At 40.5% G+C, this 19,909-nt stretch overlaps 1 protein-coding gene across 6 annotated transcripts in view; it reads right to left on the reverse strand.

The window, feature by feature from the left end:
- LOC140495864 (BCL-6 corepressor-like protein 1) overlaps positions 1-19,909 on the reverse strand; it is a 262,058-nt gene that overhangs the window by 121,206 nt on the left and 120,943 nt on the right. For all 6 annotated transcript variants that reach the window (XM_072595068.1, XM_072595065.1, XM_072595063.1 and 3 more), the window contains one exon: positions 406-543. In XM_072595068.1, the coding sequence (XP_072451169.1) occupies positions 406-491 (86 nt within the window). In that variant the 5' untranslated portion in view covers positions 492-543. The remainder of the gene's footprint in view (positions 1-405; positions 544-19,909) is intronic.

Raw genomic sequence — 19,909 nt, forward strand, 5'->3', positions numbered from 1 at the left:
ACATTTCATACCAGCCTTTTAAAATACTTAAATGAGCAACCTCTTCTCTTGAGTGGAGGGTTTCTTATGTATAGAATTTACTGCAGATAAAAGTGGATGCCAGCAAGTTGCAGTTGGCTTCTTCTCAAATTGTTTAACCACCTCTCTGTTCTTAAACTCACTTGTTTTTGGTGAAAATGCCCTCATTGTTTCTTAAGCAGAAAAAAAATTGAAAAGTATGATGAAAGATCAGGTAGGTTGGACTGTGATCAGGCAAAAATGGTTGGTTTGTTGGGTCCTGTGGCCTTTTCAAGTTCCTTTAGTTTGTTTTTCTGCTATAATTCAGCAGATTTACAAATGTAAACTAGACTGCTGGTCTTAACTGGTTAATATTTTTTCCATTCATTTCTTTGCAGTGTTACTCACCTATCTTCCTTAATGCCACACATACGGATTCGGTTGGAGTTTGTCCAGTCGTGAACGCCGTTGCACAGAGAGGCTGTGGCCAGCATGACAGGTGCACACAGATGTCAGAACGTAGTTGCACTCTCTCACTGCTCCAATCTGTATATTAAGAAAGAATCATTAGAAACTAAAGACGTATCTGTAATACAGCCTTGCTCAAAGTTTGTAGTACAGTATTATAATATTACTATTCTGAATCAAGTCATTTTTGTTAGATCTACAAAGCGGAATCTGATCATCAAAAGTTTAGATAACTTGAAATTTCTGTACAGATCAGATGAAAAACCTCAGGAAAAACATACTAGCTTTAGAGGAATACAACAACACACTTACCAGAATTATAGACTCCACAGGTTATGTTATAAAGAGAGATTAAACAGAAGAAGTGTATTTCCTGGAATTTAGCAAGTTAAAGAAGTCTTATGAGTGAAATTTAAATATCTTAAAATCAGTTTGAGCAGCGATTTGGAGAAACTATTTCCAGAAACTGGGGAGACTAGGGGTGAGAGGATGGTCAAAATATTAGAGCTGTAATTAGGAAATATTTGCAAGCATTGAAATATTACAAGTTGGCCTTCGCATCCAAATCTGGCTAGTAGGCTGTTGTGATCTAATGGCACTGATCCTTGCACACTCCATTGGTCACAGCATGCTAATCTGAGAAAGAGCCATTTATTTCGACTCTTGGCTTTCTTCTGTTAACCACCCTGCAATCCATGCTAGTATACTACTCCAATTCCCACAAACTGTAATCTTGTTCACTAACCTCCTGTGTAGATTAAAAGCCATCTGAAAATCTAAATATACCACATTCTCTGGCTTCCCTTTATTGACACTGCTAGTAACATTGTCAAAATACCACATTTGTTAAAACATGATGTACCCTTCAACAATCCATGTTGAATCTGCCTCATCACACAATTATTACAAAATATCTGGTAATCACATCCTTTATAATAGGATCTGGTATTTTAATTACTATTGACATCAGGCTAACAGGTCTGTAGCTCCTATTTTCTCTCTCCCCTGCAGGACAGTTACATTTGCAGCCTTCCATTCTGCAGGCACTGTTACAAAGTTAACAGAACTTGGAAATATGATCACGAGTCTATCAACACTCTGCGGTGAATAACACTGGGTCCTGGAGATTTGTCAACTGCCAGTTCTATTAAGCTAACATTATAGAAAAATCACACTTTAGAAACAGCACTTAAAGTGCTGGCAATGCAATTGTGTTACAACCAACATGTTTTAAAAGTTCATGCTTGAGAAACAATGCCCCCAATTTGTCAGTAATGCTACAACGAATTTGCATTAATGACAAGTGCTTTATAGTGGAACGATCTGTACTAAATATTTTTCACTTCCATACACTCATTAGATCCTTCGATCTTTCTTTGGGGAAGGCAGGATCTGAAAGCTGAAGAGAAACAACTCATCGACAGTAAAAAAGCAAGACACTTCACACAAAAAAATTGCTTAATTCTTATCAAAACAATGGAGGTAGATTTGAGAAAAAATATATTTTCAGGCTATGACCAATCTAGCTTGTGAATGCTGACTAATTATTTTCAATGATGTGCAACTTCAAAAAAAGTTATTTATTTTTGGGTATCATGTTGGTGGATAACAGAAATCATCATGATCAATAATTTGTCCATATTTCAGACTTAGAATAAATTTAAAGGATTATCTGTTGTACATTGGCAACACAACCGCAATCACAAGTTTCAAGTGATGCAATTATCTCTATTTTAAAGCTTTCATTAGCACAATAATTGTAGTTCTAAATAAAAATTTCAAATTACATCATTATGTAGAGATGTAAATCTCAAAAATACTAAGATACTTTTGTTAGGTCCAATACAGATGCACAGAACACTGCTTGTTGTAGTCCCGGTCAAACAGCAATTTTTTTCCCTCAATAAACTTCAAGTTTGCTGTTAGGAACAAGAAATCACATCATAATCTTAAACCTCAGCATCAGTGCTGAATGTACTGCTAGATAGCCAAACACCAAGAAATCGTTATGTCAATAATTTTAGTGATCTGTTGCAACTATGTATAAGCTTTAGTTTTACTAGGATCTTATTATCGCCATTGGCATGGAAATGTGTAAAAGTCTTCCAATATTAGCAGCTTTTTACTTAATGACTCCTCATTGACTAAGCCTTTTTGCATCTCTCATCAAACTAAGCAAGATTTGACAGATGTTCCTCTCCTTCAATGTTGGAATAAAGCTGAGACACTATTACTGGAAAATAGAACAACACCATGACTGCTTACAGCATGCTAGAAGATCATGTACCAGAAGCTGGGCATATCAGTACAAGTTAAACTAAACAAAGAGGCCACTCAGCTAGAATAGCTTATGTCAATGTTAATGTGCCACATGAAACACGTCCACTCTAATTACTTCTTCCTACTCACAGATCTCTCAAGTATCCATCAAGCCTTACCTTAAATCAAACTACTGCTGTAAAACGTTTATTTAGCTATCCAAGTCCATATAAAAAAATTACAGAACTTAAGTATAGAATATAAATGTTTCAACAGTTAAACAATTTTTGTTCTTTATTTTCATTTGAACTGAAATCTACGTCTTTTAAAGATTCTTGCCATACTGAATAAGCAAAGGCCACACAATTACAGTAGAGTAGCTTTTTATGTCATTTTAACAATATACAACGGATGCAGTAAAAACGAGACAGCATTCCTCCAGGACCAAGTGTGCTACATAGATAGCACAAACTACACAAACGTACACAGCAAAGTGCACAAGAAGTGCAAAACACAGGATTAACCCAGAATATGGTAAATTATTACTGAGTAACAGATTGGATGTCCACTAAATCTCTTGCTTTGGATGGAAAAACTAGTGTCTAAACATACTAAGGAACTTAGTTCCACCAAAGTAAATGCAGCACGTTCATTAACGCTCATTACAAGTAACTGAAGAGTCTCAGATTCTATTGATAACCTTTTGAAAAGATAACCTACAATCACAGCTACAGTAGCACTGCCAACAGTGTTCACTCCTTCTATTATTACACTTCAATAACAAAATGACATTGAGCTGGACAGGAACAGAAATTATGGCGCCTGATTTTGCTTCTGGCTCAGACCCCCAGCAGCTGACCACAGCAGTCCCATCCTGATCTGAGCACATATCCCCTTGAGCTGCAGTTACTTGGACCTGTTGAACCCTGTCCTGGGTCCTGTTTTCTTTAAAGAAACCTTCAAGAAAACATTTTATGATAATGCACCTAGCTCATTAGATTATGTAAATCCTTTATGCTTCTCTACAGTGCAACACTTGAGTTTTTTTTAAAAAAGTCTATACAATTCATATTAAAAATCTGAAAACATCTATGCATTTTAACAGAGGATTTGACACTTTATATAATTATTACACAAGTTTTATAAATAAACGAAGCATATTAGAGCTTTTAGTCAACTGCATTTGAGCTATCATTCTTGTCCTCAAATGTAGTAAACTTGGAGCGGTGGTCAATTAGGTTTCTTTTCCACACTATATCCATTTTGTCTTTCAAGATTAGACATCCACCTGAGAAATTGAGCTATTTAAAAGGCTGACGCGCAGCAATATTACAGGTCCACCAACTGAGCAAAGTGCTCAGCAAAAGTATATTCCAGTGAAGAGGAAGCAGTGTAAGAAAAGGGGTAATCTGCCATGGGTGTCTAAGGAAGTAAGGAGGCTATCAAATTGAAAGAGACGACACACAGTGACCAAGATCAGCAGGAAACTAGAAGATTGGGAAATCTTTAAAGGTCAACAGAAAGCCAGACAAAGAGAGTTTTAAAGAAACGTAAAGATAGAGTATGAGACAAAAAAACTAGCACAGAACATGAAGAGAGAAAAAAGTTTCTATAAATATATAAAATGAAAAAAAAAGTGGCTAAAGTAAACATTGGTCCTTTAGAGAATGAGAAGGGGCATTTAGTTATGGGATATGATCAAATGGCCAAGGAATTGAACAGGTATTTTGTGTTGGTCTTCACAGTGGAAGACAATAGTAACATGCCAGTAATTGACAAAGAGACAAAGATAGATGAGGACCTGGAAATAATCTTTATTACGGAAGAGACAGGCTGGGCAAGCTAATGGAGCTAAGGAAAGACATGTCTCCTAGGCCTGATGGAATGCACCCCAGGGTACTAAAAGAGATAGTGGGAGAAATAGCAAGTGCACTTGTAGTAATTTTCCAAAATTCCTTGAACTCTGGAGCAGTTCCAGCAGAATGAAGGTCAAAATGTAACACCACTGTTTAAAAAGGGAGGTAGACAAAAGATAAGGAATTATAGACTGGTTAGCTTAACTTCTGTAGTGGGGAAGTCTATTATCAAGGAAGAAATAGCAAGGCATCTAGATATAAATTATACCATTGGGCAGATGCAGCATGGGTTCATGAAGGGCACATCATGCTGAACTAATTTTTTGGAACTCTATGAAGACATTATGAGCAAGGTGGACAACGGGTACCCAGTAGATGTAGTGTACCCAGATTTCCAAAAGGCCTTCGAAAAGGTGCTGCACAAGAGGCTGCTCCATAAGATAAAGATGCATGGCATTACAAGTAAAGTACTAGCATGGATACAGGGTTGTTTGACTAACAGGAAGCAAAGAGCGAGGATAAATGAGTACCTTTCTGGCTGGCAATCAGTAACTAGTGGTGTGCCTCAGGGATCATTGTTGGGACTGCAATTATTCACAATTTATATAGATGATTTAGAGTTAGGGACCACATGTAGTGTGTCAAAGTTTGTAGATGACACTAAGACGAGTGACAGAGCAAAGTGTGCAGAGGACTGTGAAACTTTGCAGAGGAACATAGATACTTTGAGTGAGAGGGCAAAGGTCTGGCAGATGGAATACAATGTTAATAAGTGTGAAGTCATCCATTTTGGTAGGAGTAACAGTAAAAAGATTATTTGAATGGTAAAAAGTTGTAGCATGCTCTTATGCAGAGGGACCTGGGTGTCCTTGTGCATGGATCACAGAGTTGGTCTGCAGGTGCAACAAGTAATTAGGAAGGCAAATGGAGTTTTGACCTTCATTGCAAAGGGATTGAGTTTAAAAGCAGGGAGGTTATGTTGCAGCTGTACAGGGTGCTGGTGAGGCCACACCTGGAATACTGTGTGCAGTTTTGGTCTCCTTACTTGAGAAAGGATGTACTGGCACAAGAGGGTGTGCAGACAAGGTTCAATAGGTTGATTCTGGAGTTGAGGGGTTGGCTTATGAGGTGAGACTGAGCAGACTGGGATTACATTCATTGGAATTTAGAAGAATGAGGGTGGACCTTATAGAAACATTCCATTATGAAGGGAATAGAAAAGACAGAGGTAGATAGGATGTTTCCACTGGCAGGTGAAACGAGGACAAGAAAGCATAGCCTCAAAATTAGGGGGAGGCAGATTTAGGCCTGAACTGAGAAGGAACTTCTTCACCCAGAGGGCTGTGAATCTATGGAATTCCCTGCCCAGTGAAGTAGATGACATTAATTCAGTAGCTGTTTTTAAAGCTAATATAGATATTTTTTGAACAATAAAGGAATTAAGAGATACAGTGAGTAAGCAGTAAGTGGATCTGAGTCCATGAAAAGATCAGCCACTATCTAATTGAATGGCAGAGCAAACTCAAAAGGGCCAGATGTCCTACTCCGGTTCCTAGTTCTTATAATGGGACAATTACTCACAGTAATTCAGATCTTAAGAATTACATAACAACTTGTGACTTTCTATAATAGGTTACAATTAATAATGAAACATACCTTGTGACAATGCTTTATATTACATGCAAAGTAAATGCTTCACTGTATTCTTTTTAATGCCAAGATAAATTATAATGCAGTTAAATTTTCCTTCCTCTCTTAAAAATACTGACTTAGATTCATACAAAGTTCCATGGGCACCTCCAACCTTTCAGAACATTACCCAGGTTCTTCATGACCCTTAGGAATGAGTATGTTAGACTAGTCAGTTGCAGGACCTATCATAGTCAACTTAATCTTGTCTTCATTCATGGCCAATGTTTGATGATCCATACTGAAAAGCTTAACCCCTTTGGGAACACAGAGGTCAATTATTGCCAATTCAGGCATTGATACGGAGACCACCATCACTGTATAAGTCAGTTCATACATCTGCTGCCCTGTTCTCCTAGGTGTGAGGGGTCATGGGTTTCAAAGGTCATGAAGGAGGCTTGGGAGATCAACTGTAGTGCATTTTAAAAGATAGTTTAAAACAAATTGCTCTAACTGTAGTGGACCAGTGACAGGATGAGTGAATGTTGTTGAAGATGTTAAGATAGAGCGCCAATATTGTGAGCTGCTTTGTTCTGAATGGTGTCAAGCTTCTTGGGTTGTTGAAGTATTTATTTAGGCATGTGGACAGTAGTCCATTATACCCCTGGCTTATGCTTAAAAGTGGTAAACAGGCTTTGAGAAGCCAGGATGTGAATTACTTGATGCAGAATTCCCAGCCTGACCTACTGTTCTAGCTGCAATATTTATATGGTAATGTCAGTTCAGTTTCTAGTGAATGGTAACCACCAGAATGTTGATAGTGCGAGTTTCAGTGATTGCAATGCTGTTAACTGTCAAGATGCGATGGCTGCATTCCCTCTTGTTGGAGAAGGTAACTGCCTGGCACTTAAGCAGTTAATATGTTAACTTACACACATTAGCTAAAGCCTGAAGGTTGTCCAACTGCATTCAGCACAGACATCTTCAGTTTTTGTGGAGTTACAAATGGTACTGAACATTTTGTGCAGTCATAAACAAACAACTCCATTTCCGATCTTAAGATGGCAAGTCATTGAAGAAGCAGCTGAAGATAGGCGTAGGGCTCTGAGATGATGAGCTCCAAAATAAAACCACAATTATCTTTTGTGCTAGGTACGACTCCAATAAACAGAGGATTCCCCATCATCAATTCACAGAAACAAAGAAAACAGGAACAGAACTCAGGCAGTGTATCCTTCAAGCCTGTTCTGCCAGTCAATAGGTTCATGATTAATCATCCAATTCAGTATCCTGTTCCTGCTTTCTCCCCATACTCTTTAATCTCTTTATCCCTTAGAATTCTATCTAACTCTGTCTTGAAAGCATTCTATGTTGTGGCTTCAATCACTTTCTGTGGCAGAAAATGCCACAGGCTCATCGTTCCCTGGGGAAGAAATTTCTCCTCAACTAAATGACCTATCCTTAGACTGTGACCTTTCCTGCAATTACTCTGTCATGTTAGAAAGTGGTAGGTTTCTATGAAATCCCTCCATATTCTACTAAACGCCATTGGATATAGTCCTAACCGATCCAGTCTCTTCATAAATCAGTCCTGCCATTCCAGGAATCTGTCTGCTAAGCCTTTGTTGCACTCCTTTCATAGCCAGAACATCCTTCCTCAGATAAGGGGATCAAAACTTCACACACTACATCAAGTATTGTCTCACTAAGTTCCTATACAAGTGCAGCAAGACATCCCTTCTCCTGAACCCAAATCCTCTCACTATGAAGGCCAACATACCATTTTCCTCCTTCATGCTTGCCGCATCTGCATGGTCATTTACAGCAACTTTGTTCAAGGGCGCTGTACCACTCCCTTTCCCAGTCTATCAACAAAATAATCTGCCTTCCTGTTTTTCCAGCAAAGTGGATAACCTCACAGTAATACTTTAAGTGTGATCTGGACAAATGCATGGCCGATAAAGCATCTCTGCATCCTCTTCACAATTCAATCCCAATAGCTTTGTATTGTCTGCAAACTTGCATTTGGTTCCCTCATCTAAAAGCAATTTACACTGAATAGCTGGAAATCAAGCTCTGATCCCTGTGGTACCACATTACTGCAATCCCATGCGTTTTTAACATGCTAATGTCTTATGCAGCTTTAACTGAAAGCCTTCTGAAAGTCCAAGTAAAACACAACCACTGGCTCTCCCTCATCAATTCTACTGGTTGGAAACCACACGTCAGTATTGTACTGACATGAATAGAGAACAGTTGGCAGGCAAGAAATAAATAGAAGGAACTAACAAATCTTCTTCTGAGAAGCAGCCAATGATTAGTGTGGCACCGCAGGGATCAGAGCTTGGATTCCAGCTACTTGCAATGTAAATTGCTTTAGATGAGAAAAGCAAATAGAATATCTCCAAGTTTGTAGACAATACAAAGCAATTGGGATTTAATTGTGAGGATGATGCAGAGATGATTTGTCTCCCATGCATTTGTCCAGATCCCACTTAAAATATAACTGTGAGGTTATCCACTTTGCTGGGAAAACAGGAAGGTAGATTATTTTTTAAAAATTCCAGTAGATTTGTCAAGCATGATTTTCCTTTCATAAATCCATGCTGGCTCCGTCAAATCCAGTCACCATTTTCCAAGTGCTCTGCTATCAAATCTTTTATAAACGACTGTAGCATTTTCACTTTGACTGATGTCAGGCTAACCAGTCATTAATGCTTGGTTTCTCTTTAGTGGAGTTACATTAGCTACCCTGTAATCCACAGGAACTGTTCCAGAATCATCAGAATCTTTTAAGGATGACCGTCAATGCATCCACTACCTCTAGGGCAATTTCTTTATGTGCTCTGAGACACAGGTTATCGGGATGTTGAGATCTATCCTTTAATCCCATCAATTTCCTCACTTCCCATGGACTTTAAATTTTGCAAGACTCCTTGATGCTACTCTTGGTCAAATGTTGCCTTAATTGTCAAATGTAATCACCCTAATTTTCCCTAAGCTCAGCTCTTTTGTAGCTTGGAACAAGTCTATATTGAGGTCAAGAGCTGGCAGTGCCCAGAGGAACCTAAACTGAGCATCAGAAGCAGGTTATTGTTCAGGAGGTACTTGAAAGCACTGTTTATGACATCTTCCATCACTTTGCGGATAAAAAAAAAGAGTAGATTGATGGGTGGTAATTGGCTAGGTCTGTCCCACTGTATGTACAGGACATGTCTGGCAATTTTCCACTTTGCTGGAAAGGTGCCAGTTTCACTAGTTTTGTAGCACAAGTCAGTATATTTTGCAGAATATTGTCTGATCCCATTTATAGTTTCCAGCACCTTCAGCCATTTCTTGTTAGGATGGAATTAACTAAGGTTTGGAATTAACTAAGGTCTAGCATCTATAATGCTGGGACCATAGAAAGCCACCAAAAATAGATTACCCGTGTGATATTTGTGGCTCATGATGCTTGCAAATGTATCAGCCTTGTCTTTTGCATTGATATGCTGGGCTACCATTGAGGATGACGATATTTGTTGAGCCTCCTTCTTTAGCATGTTGCTCAATTATTCAACACTATTCAAAACTAGATGTGACAGGCTTACAGTGCTTCAAACTGATTCATTGGTAGCAGAATCATTTAGTTGTCTAATGCATTCTGTGCACACTACTTAGTACTATGCTGTAGCTTTCTCAGGTTTACAGTTAATTTTTAGGTATCCTGGTACTGCAGGTTTCTTTCCTCATATTTGACCTAATGCCACAACATATCGTGTGGTCTAGACTCAATATTGAGGACTTCCACAGTGACTTCTTCCTGGCTATAAACCACTGTGCCATGCCCTCTGGTGGGTCTGTCCTTTTGGTGGAATAATGTAAACCCAGGAAATGTGGTGGTGGTGTCTGGGATATTGTCTGTAAGGTATAATCCTTCAAGAATGCTATGTCTGCCAATTGTGATTTTTGAGAAGATTTCTAGCTCAGGTTGAGGTTCAGGTTGTACATTTGCTCGCTGAGCGGTTTGTTTGCAGATGTTTTGTCACCATGCTAGGTAACATCATCAGTGAGCCTCAGGTGAAGTGGTGATGTTATGCCCCACTTTCTACTTGTGTCTTGGTCTCTTAAGGTGGGTGAGAAAAAGAACCGGAATTGATATCACTGATGTTACCTAGCATGGTAACGAATCATCTGAAAATAAACCTTCCAGCTCAGTGAGCAAACTTCTAACCATGTTGGCCAGTTGTTTGTCTAGCCTGTGGGACAGTTCTATCAATTCTGGCAAAGCCCCCAGATGTTAGAATGGAGGACTTTGCAGGATTGATAGGGAGTTTACCACGGTCACTTCCAGTGTCTTGGTCAATGCTGGATCGTCCATTGGTTTCATTCCTTCCTTCAGGTTTTGTGGTGTTACAAAGGATACAACTGAGTGGCTTGCTAGACAGCATTTAAGAATCAACTGTGGGCCTGAAGTCAGATGTAAATTGATTTGGATTTTCCTTCCATTAAAGAACTTTAATAAGCCAGGTAGATTTTTATGACAACTGACAATGGTCACCTTTAGATTATTTATTAATTAGATTCAAATATGCTGGGATTCAAACTTATGTCCCCAGAACTTTAACCTGAGTCACTGGATTACTAGACCAGTGACAATTATAGAATCCTTATAGTGCGGAAAGAGGCCATTCAGCCAAAGTCTGCACTGACCCTCTGAAGAGCGTCTCACTCAAACCCAGCCCCCTATGCTATATCCATAACCCCACATTTACCATGGATTGTCCATCTTTGGACAATGGAAGGAAACCGGAGCAGCAAATCCCATGCAGGCATGAGCAAACTCCACACACGTGGTCACTCAGGGCTGGAATACAACCCAGGTCCTAGGCATTGTGAAGCAGCACACTAACCACTGTACCACCTGGTACTCTGGCTGACATGAACTAAAACAGTTTAGACCAGACAAACAAAAGGTGCCGCCACAAGGGGATGTTCCAATCATCACTATTAACTGAAAGAGTCAATTCTGGAGATGTACAGCACAGAAATACACCTTTTGGTCCAACTTGTCCACATCGACTGGATACCCTATATTAATCGAATCCCATTTCCCAGCACTTGGCCCATATCCCTCTAAACCCTTCCTATTAATATACTCATCCAGATGACTTTTAAATGCTATAATTATAGCTGCCTCCACCACTTCCTCTGGCAGCTCATTTCATACATGCATCACCCTTTGCATTAAAAACGTTGCTCCTTACATCCCTTTTAAATCTTTCCCTGCTCACCTTAAACCTATATCCGGTGGTTCTGGACTCCTCAACCCTAGGGAAAAGACAATATCTATTTACCCAATCCATGTCCCTCATGATTTTATAAACCTCTATAAGGTCACTCTTCAGCCTCCGATGCTCCAGGGAAAACAGTCCCAGCCTATTCAGCTCCAAATGTAGCTCAAATGCTCCAAACCTGGAAACATCCTTGTAAATCTTTTCTGAACTTTTTCGAGTTTCACAACATCCTTCCTATAGAAGGGAGACTAGAATTGCACACAATATTCCAAAAGCGGCCTATCCAATCTCCTGCACAGCCACAACACGATCTTCCAACTATTATTCTCAATGCTCTGACCAATAAAGGAAAGCATAGCAAATGCCTTCTTCACTATCCTATCTACCTGCAACTCCACTTTCAACTAGGAACCTGCACTCCAAAAATCTTTGTTCAGCAACACACCCATTTATACACCTTACCATTAAGTGTATAAATCCTGTCATGACTTGCCTTGCCAAAATGCAGCACCTCACATTTATCTAAATTAAACTACATCTGCCACTTCTTGGCCCATCTGATCACTATCCCATTGGAACCGGAGGTAACCTTCTTCGTTGTCTACTATACCTCCAATTTTAGTGTAATCTACAAACTTGCTAACCGTACCTCCTATGTTCACATCCAAATCATTTATATAAATGACAAAAAGCAGTGGACCCAACACCGATCCTTGTGGCAAACTGCTGGGGAATATTCTTTTATGCTTTTAAATACATCCAGTACCTCCTCCTCTGTAATATGGACATTTTTTTCAAAATTTCACCATTTAGTTCCCCATGTTCTATATCTTCCATGCCCTTCTCCACAGTACACACTGTTGCAAAATATTTGTTTAGCATCTTCTCCATCTCCTGCAGTTCCGCACATAGATTGCCTTGCTAATTTTTGAGGGGCCCTATTCTTTCCCTAGTTATCCTTTTGTTCTTAAATGTATTTATAAAATCCAATTGGATTGTTCTTAACCCTATTTGCCAAAACTACCTCATGTATCTTTTTTGCCCATTGATTTCCCTCAAGTATACTGCTACTGGTGGTGTACCCCGCTTTCTATTTATATGTTTGAACTTCCTTGGGTTGGTCATGTCATTTCCTGTGGTGATGTCGTTTGCTGTTCTTTTTCTCGGGGGTAGTAAATGGGGTCCAAGTCAATATATTTGTTGATAGAGTTCCGGTTGGAATGCCATGCTTCTAACCAAACACATTGACTTGGATCCCATTTACCACCCCCGAGAAAAAGAACAGGAAATAATATCACCATAGAAAATGACATCATCAATCCAAAGAAACTCAAACATATAAATAGAAAGCGGGCTACACCACCCGTGCTTCATTCGTAGGTTCTCTGAAGATGTTACCTTGTATGACGACAAAATGTTTGAACATGAACCTTTCAGCTCAGCGAGCAAACCTACATCCAGAACCTCAACCTAAGCTACAAATCTTCTCAAAACTCGCTAACATCTATTCACTGTTCAAAAGCTATCAGAACACTGAAAATGAACTACTGCATGCCTGGCCTGTTATGACATGTTCAGAATTATTTAAATAATTGGACTTATGTTCATTTATCTACTGTGATTTTACCTAAACTGATTTGCATAGCTTTGATTTAAGAAATGCAGTTATAAACTAAACTTTAGGTACCAACCTGAGAACTGTGATGCAACAATAATTGTGCTTCAAAAACTGCTCAACTGAATCTGAAATACTTGAAACATCCATTAAAATACACAAAATCACAAAAAAATGTTATTTATTTCATTGCAGTAGTAGGACTTGCTGTCTGCAAAATCTGTTTTCTACATTACAACATCAACTAAGGGCTGAATTTTGCCAGCCAGCAGCCAGGTTTCTGGCACTGTGCTTGGTACTGTGGCTCAGAAAGGCAAAGGAGGAAAAAAAGAAGAGCAATAGTGATAGGAAATTCAATGAGAGGAACAGATAGGAGATTCTGTGGTCATGAGTGAGACTCCAGGATGCTGTGTTGCCTCCAGATTCAGGGATGTCTCGATTAGAGTCTCCAGGATTCTTAAGGGGGAGGCAGAGCAGCCAGAAGTCGTGGTATACATTGGTACCAATGACATAGGTAGGGGAATGTGAGGAGGATCTAAAAGAGAATACAGGGAGTTAGGTTGGAAGCTAGAAGACAGGATGAGCCGAGTAGTGATCTCAGGATTGCTAGCAGTGCCACATGCTAGTGATGCTACGAATAGAGAGCAAGTGCAGGGCTGATGTAAAAGGAAGGGCTTCTGAAATGGGGATCATTGGGATACCTTCTGCGGAAGGTGGGACCTGTACAAGAAGAACAGGTTAACCTAAACTAGAGGGACATCAATATTCTGGGTGGGAGGTTTGCTAGAGGTTTAAACTAGATTAGGAACCTGAGCTATGGATCAGATGATGGAGTAGGTTGTGAACAACCAGATACAGCAAGCAGAGAGTCTGGGAGGAGGGTTAGGCACTTGATAGGGCAAAGGTGCAGTCAGTGTGATGGACTGCAGTGCAATCTGACACCTGGCAACGAACCAGACCAGGTGTCAGATCCCTCAGAAGGAGAGCATTTCAATGATAGCAATCACAACTCCATCACCTTTACAGTACTCATGGAAAAGGATAAGAGCAGATGGTATGGGAAAGTATTTAAGTGGGGGAGTGAGAAATACAATGCTATAAAGGCAGGAACTGAGGCACCTAAATTGGGAACAGATGTTCTCAGGGAAATACACAACGGAAGTGTGGAGGTCGTTTATGAAGCACCTGCTGATAATGCCAGATAGTGGTGGGTTCATGGAATGCACTGCCAGCAGTGGGAGTAGAGTCAGATATATTAGATATGTACGTAGAAGGTAGTGCAATGAAGTATATGTAGGTTAGTCTGATTTTAGAGTAGGGTAAAAGGCCAACACAATATCGAGGACTGAAGAGCTTGTACTGAGCTATGCTGCCATAGTTACATACAAAAGCAAAGTTATCACTGGCGTGTTAGTCAGGCAAAATAGGTGGGACTATATTGGGACAGCTTCTCAATGCACCCATCTCACTTAGCAGAGCTATCAAAGTTTCTGCCTGCTTGTGCCTACAGGACCAGCTGACCTCCCATCTTGTTCAAAAGGAAAGCAAGCAAGGCAGCAGCCAATTCAAGGCTTAATTCTGGAATGTTACACTTTCAGTCAAATCTTAGGCGCATGCCCCTCACTGGTGTAAGGATCTAATGCCCACAGGAAAATCTGACCCTAAATTTTAGGGAAATGCTTTGGTACACATTATGTTATCAAAAAAGCAAATGCTTTCCTACATTGTCAGATCATGCATGAAAATACTTACTCGCCCCATTATTATTTCCACACTTGTTTCAGTTGAAACAATATTTTTGAAATAAAAAAATGCTAATACAAATCTAAATGAAACTAAAAACTCTGGAAATGTATAGCAGGACTGCCAACGCTCATAAGAGAAAGCACCATTCTGTTAAAAATGTGAAGCATGCAGATAGTTTTCCCAAACACACTTCATCTTTAATATCCCAAGTGTCCTGTTGTATACCATATGCTTACAATCATTTCAAAAGTTTGTATTGTGTAACACTGTATAATTTGATCATATGCATTAACTACACATTTGAAAAGGTCTTTAAGTTAGATCCAGAATTTTTGTTTAAACAATTCATAGATTCACACAATGCAGTAAACACCCTGCAGCCCATCAAGTCTGCTCCAATATAATGAGAAATGAAAGTGCGCTAATCCTAATTTCCTGCACTTATCCCATATCTTTGAATGTTATAATATTTGATGTACCTTTTCAAAAAAAAAGTTGTAAGGTTTCTAGACTTTACTACCTTCCCAAGCAATGCATTCCAAGTTCCCACCATCCATTGAGTGAAAATGCTTTCTTCCACAAATCCCCTCTGAATCTCCTGCCCCTTATCCTAAAGCTATGCCCTCTTGTGACTGACCCTCAAACAAGGGAAATAATTGCTGTCTATCCACCTTGTCCATTGTTACATACCTCAATCGTGCCCTGCACCCCCAAGTTTTCCATGTCATAGAGATGTACAGCACAGAAACAGACCCTTCGGTCCAACTCGTCCAAGCTGACCAGATATCCTAACCTAATCTAGTCTCATTTGCCAGCACTTGGCCCATATCCCTCTAAACCCATCCTATTTGTTCAAAAGAAAACAGTCCAAGCCTATCTACTTCTTCCTTATAGCTCCTGGTGAATCTTCTCTGCAGCACCTGTTGTGCTATCACATCCTGCCTGTAGTGAAGTTGCCAGAACTGTACACATTACTCCAGTTGTGGCCAGACAAACACTCTGTACAATTCCAGCGTTATCTTATTGCTCTTATACTCTATGCCACAACTGATGAAAGCAAGTGTCCCATATGCCTTCTTAACCATCCTATTCACATGCTCTGCCAACTTCAGGGACCTGTGAGTAATTACCCCAATACCTCTCCATCAACTGTGTCAAAATATTGAAAAGTATTTAAGACTGCAAAAACACTGATTACAGTTCAAGGCATCAAGCTCTTATCACATTGTATTGTGGAAATTTGCTCTGTTTTCAAACTGGCTATCATGTTGCCTATTTTACAACAGTACCTACAGTTCAAATTGCACTCCATTGACTGAATATGCTTTCAACAACTGGACGTTATGAAATGCACTGGCCAAATGTAAGATGTCTCCTTTTAAAAGATAATCCATTAACACTATGTTCTTTGGAATTTCATAAGAATGTTAAAAGCTTTTTTCTTCCTTTCATAAAATTATGATTTAAGGTAGCAACTTAAGTTATTTTTATTATTAACAAAATCATTGCCCTTCTGCTTTTAAGGTACATTAACTAGTGAAGTATGCAAACCTCGCAACAGTTGGATCACAGCCCTTGCATATTTTGCTGCTTCTGGTTAAAGCATCTTGTGGTACCTCCAATTTAACGTAAAAAAGAGCATTAACCACTTCTACTAACACAGCAAAAAGAACCGTCATGTATTGGACCCAATGAAGTGCTCTCCCCCAAAAGAATCGCTGGGTTATTAAACGCCCAGAACCATAGAATAATACATTATGGGCGACCGTTCAACCCATCGAAGTGCCACGGTGCAAGAATCCCTCAGTTTATTGCCTCCATAAAAAAAAATGACCATCTCATTTTAAAAGGTCACAACGAAGTTATTTCAAACCTTGCGTTACCGACGCTAAAGTAGCCAACCATCGGAACAGAGACATGAGCAGCTAGTGCTGGCTCTTCCCCTTGACCACCGCCATTAAATGATGCCCTTAATCGGCCTCCGGGCTGGGCTCTAGCTGCCAGGCACCAACCCACCCGTTTAAATCCCTGACAATTCCCTCCGCCTCGGCCAATCAGCGGCTCTGCGCGCACGCCCCGCCCAAAGGGCACCGCACGAGGCAGAGCACTCGCGCCGCCGGCCGTCAACGGCTCGGGCTGCACACGACGGCCAGCGGCGCGGCAGGAAGACTCACCGCTCGACACTTTACCACCGCGCTCCTGGAGAGGCGACGGCACGACAACCGGCATGTTATTTTGCGAAGTTTTATATACATATATTAGCTGCACGGTGTGCGAAGTATTATATGCAAGTACTGTATTAGGCGAGCTGGTAAATGTAGGAGAAAGTGAAGACTGCAGATGCTGGAGATCGGAGCTGAAAAATATGTTGCTGGAAAAGCGCAGCAGGTCAGGCAGCATCCAAGGAGCAGGAGAATCGACATTTCGGGCATAAGCCCTTCTTCAAGAATGAGGAGGGTGTGCCAAGCAGGCTAAGATAAAAGGTAGGGAGGAGGGACTTGGGGAGGGGCTTTGGGAATGTGATAGGTTAAGGTGAGGGCGATAGGCCAGAGTGGGGGTGGCGACGGAGAGGTTGGGAAGAAGATTGCAGGTCAAGAAGGCGGTGCTGAGTCAGAGGGTAGGGACTGAGATGGGGGGGGGGGGGGGGGGGGAGGGGAAATGAGGAAGCTGGATAAATCTGCATTCATCCCTTGTGGTTGGAGGGTTCATAGGCAGAAGATGAGGCGCTCTTCCTCCACTCCGCCAAGGACATGCAGATCCTTGGCCTCCTCCATCACCAGACCATGGCAACACGACGGCTGGAGGAAGAGCGCCTCATCTTCTGCCTAGGAACCCTTTGACACCAAAGGAGTGTACACACATCTGGAGATGCCGGGTGCGCAATGTGCATGAATGACTGGGCTGGACACTTTCTGGGTGCTGTAGTCCAGCTTCGGGATGTGAAGGAACGAGAACCCAAGAAACTACAACTGCTGAAATCCGTCATCCAGCTGGGATTTACGTTAAGCTATATGGCATTAGTAGATACTTTGTTTTGGTGCATAAATGAGCTTTCAGTCATTAATATGTTTTTTTTAAAACATGTTTGCACACAATTAAAATATTTTACAATTAGTGTTCGCAACTATTATTAAAAGGTGATCTGCAAGACACGGCTATCTCCCAACAAGCTCCATGCAAAGTTGTTAGGTGTATTTTTCAGTTGTCCAACAATTTGTGTTAAGCAGCATCAGATACTGAAGTATTCCATGGCCAAATACAGCAACACCAAGAAACATACAGCTGGGCGGCACGGTGGTTAGTGCTGCTGCCTCACAGCACCGAACCCGCCTCAGGTGACTGATTGTGCAAACTCCACACATTCTCCCAGTATCTGCGTGGGTTTCCTCTGGGTGGTCTGGTTTCCTCCCATAGTCCAAAAATGTGCAGGTTAGGTGAATTGACCATGCTAAATTGCCTGTAGTGTTAGGGGCAGGGGTAAATGTAGGGGAATGGGTCTGGGTGGGTTGCGCTTCGGCGGGTTGGTGTGGACTTGTTGGGCCGAAGGGGCTGTTTCCACACTAAGTAATCTAATCTAATATAGGTTCAGGCTGACAAATAATGAGCAACACTCACACCATGTTGGTACCAGGCAATGATTATCTCTAATAAGAAAATCTAACCATCGCCCCACATTCAATAGCATTACCATTACTGAACACCCCAATATCAATATTCTGGAGTTCCCCTTGACCAGAAACTGACCAACCATAGAAATGCTGTGGCTATAAGAGCAGGTCAGAGGCTAGGAATCCTAGAGTGAGTAACTCACCTTTTAACTCCTCAAAGCCTGTCCACCACCTACAAGACATAAAACAATAGTGTGATGGAATACTCCCCACTTGCTTGGATGAGTGCAACTCCAACAACACTCTAGAAGCTTGACGCTATCCAGGATTAAACTGTCCAGTTGATTGGCGACAAATCTTTAAATATTCACTCCCTCCACCACCTATGCCCAATAGCAGCTATATGTACCTTCGACAAAGATGCACTGCAGAAATTCACAAAGGCTCCTCACAGCTTTTCAAACCAATGACCACTACCATCTAAAAAGGACAACAGCAGCAAATACATGGGAACACAACCACCTGCAAGTTTCCCTCCAAAGCACTTACCATTTCTCAGTCAAAATCATGGAATTCTCTCCCTAATGGCACTGTGGATTTACCAATAATACATGGACTGCAGTGGTTCGAGAAGGCAGATCATCAACCCCTTCTCAAGGCCAACTAGGGCCTTGATGGACAATAAATGCTGACCAGTCAGCAACACCTACATCCCAAGAGTGAATAACAAACGTAATTTTAAAACAGATCAGCAAATAGTTACAACATGTTGCGACTCACCTTGCAACCATTATCAAGATATTTTAAAATATTTAAAACAAAATTTATATGCTAAAAATATCAAAGTTCCAACACCAGTATTTCAAAAATCACTTTTTTTCAGAGAAAGTAAAGCGATTAATGAAATTTGTGAACTTCTAAAATTGATACCATTTTTTAAAAATTCTAAATGCAATAAAATATTCTGCAATACTGATAATAAAATAATTATAACCCTTTACAAAACGGCAATATTATGAATTATTTAACAAAACGGAATCAGTGTGAGGACTTCAATGTACACCACCAAAAACGACTCAGTGTGGCCACAAGTGACCATGCTGGCATAAACCTGAAGGACATATTTTCTAGACTGGGCCTGTAGGAGCAGGTCGTGAGGGAACCTACATGAGGATAACAATGAGGATAACAATGATTTTACTTGGCCCTCACAAATTTACCTGCCACAAAACAATTGTCTATGACTCTATGACATATATGACCAGTGCACAGCCGTTATGGAGACACAGTCCACGGTATTCACGTTGAGGACACATTCACTGTTATGTAGAATTACCACTATATCAATCAGACTAGGTTCAGAAAAGAACTAACATCTCAAAACTGAAACTACAGGTAGGTCCCATAGACCAGTAGCAGCTGAATGATGTTCCCCCACGAATCTCTAAGCTCATG

This window comes from Chiloscyllium punctatum, chromosome 25, assembly GCF_047496795.1.
Source record: "Chiloscyllium punctatum isolate Juve2018m chromosome 25, sChiPun1.3, whole genome shotgun sequence".
NCBI lineage: Eukaryota > Metazoa > Chordata > Chondrichthyes > Orectolobiformes > Hemiscylliidae > Chiloscyllium > Chiloscyllium punctatum.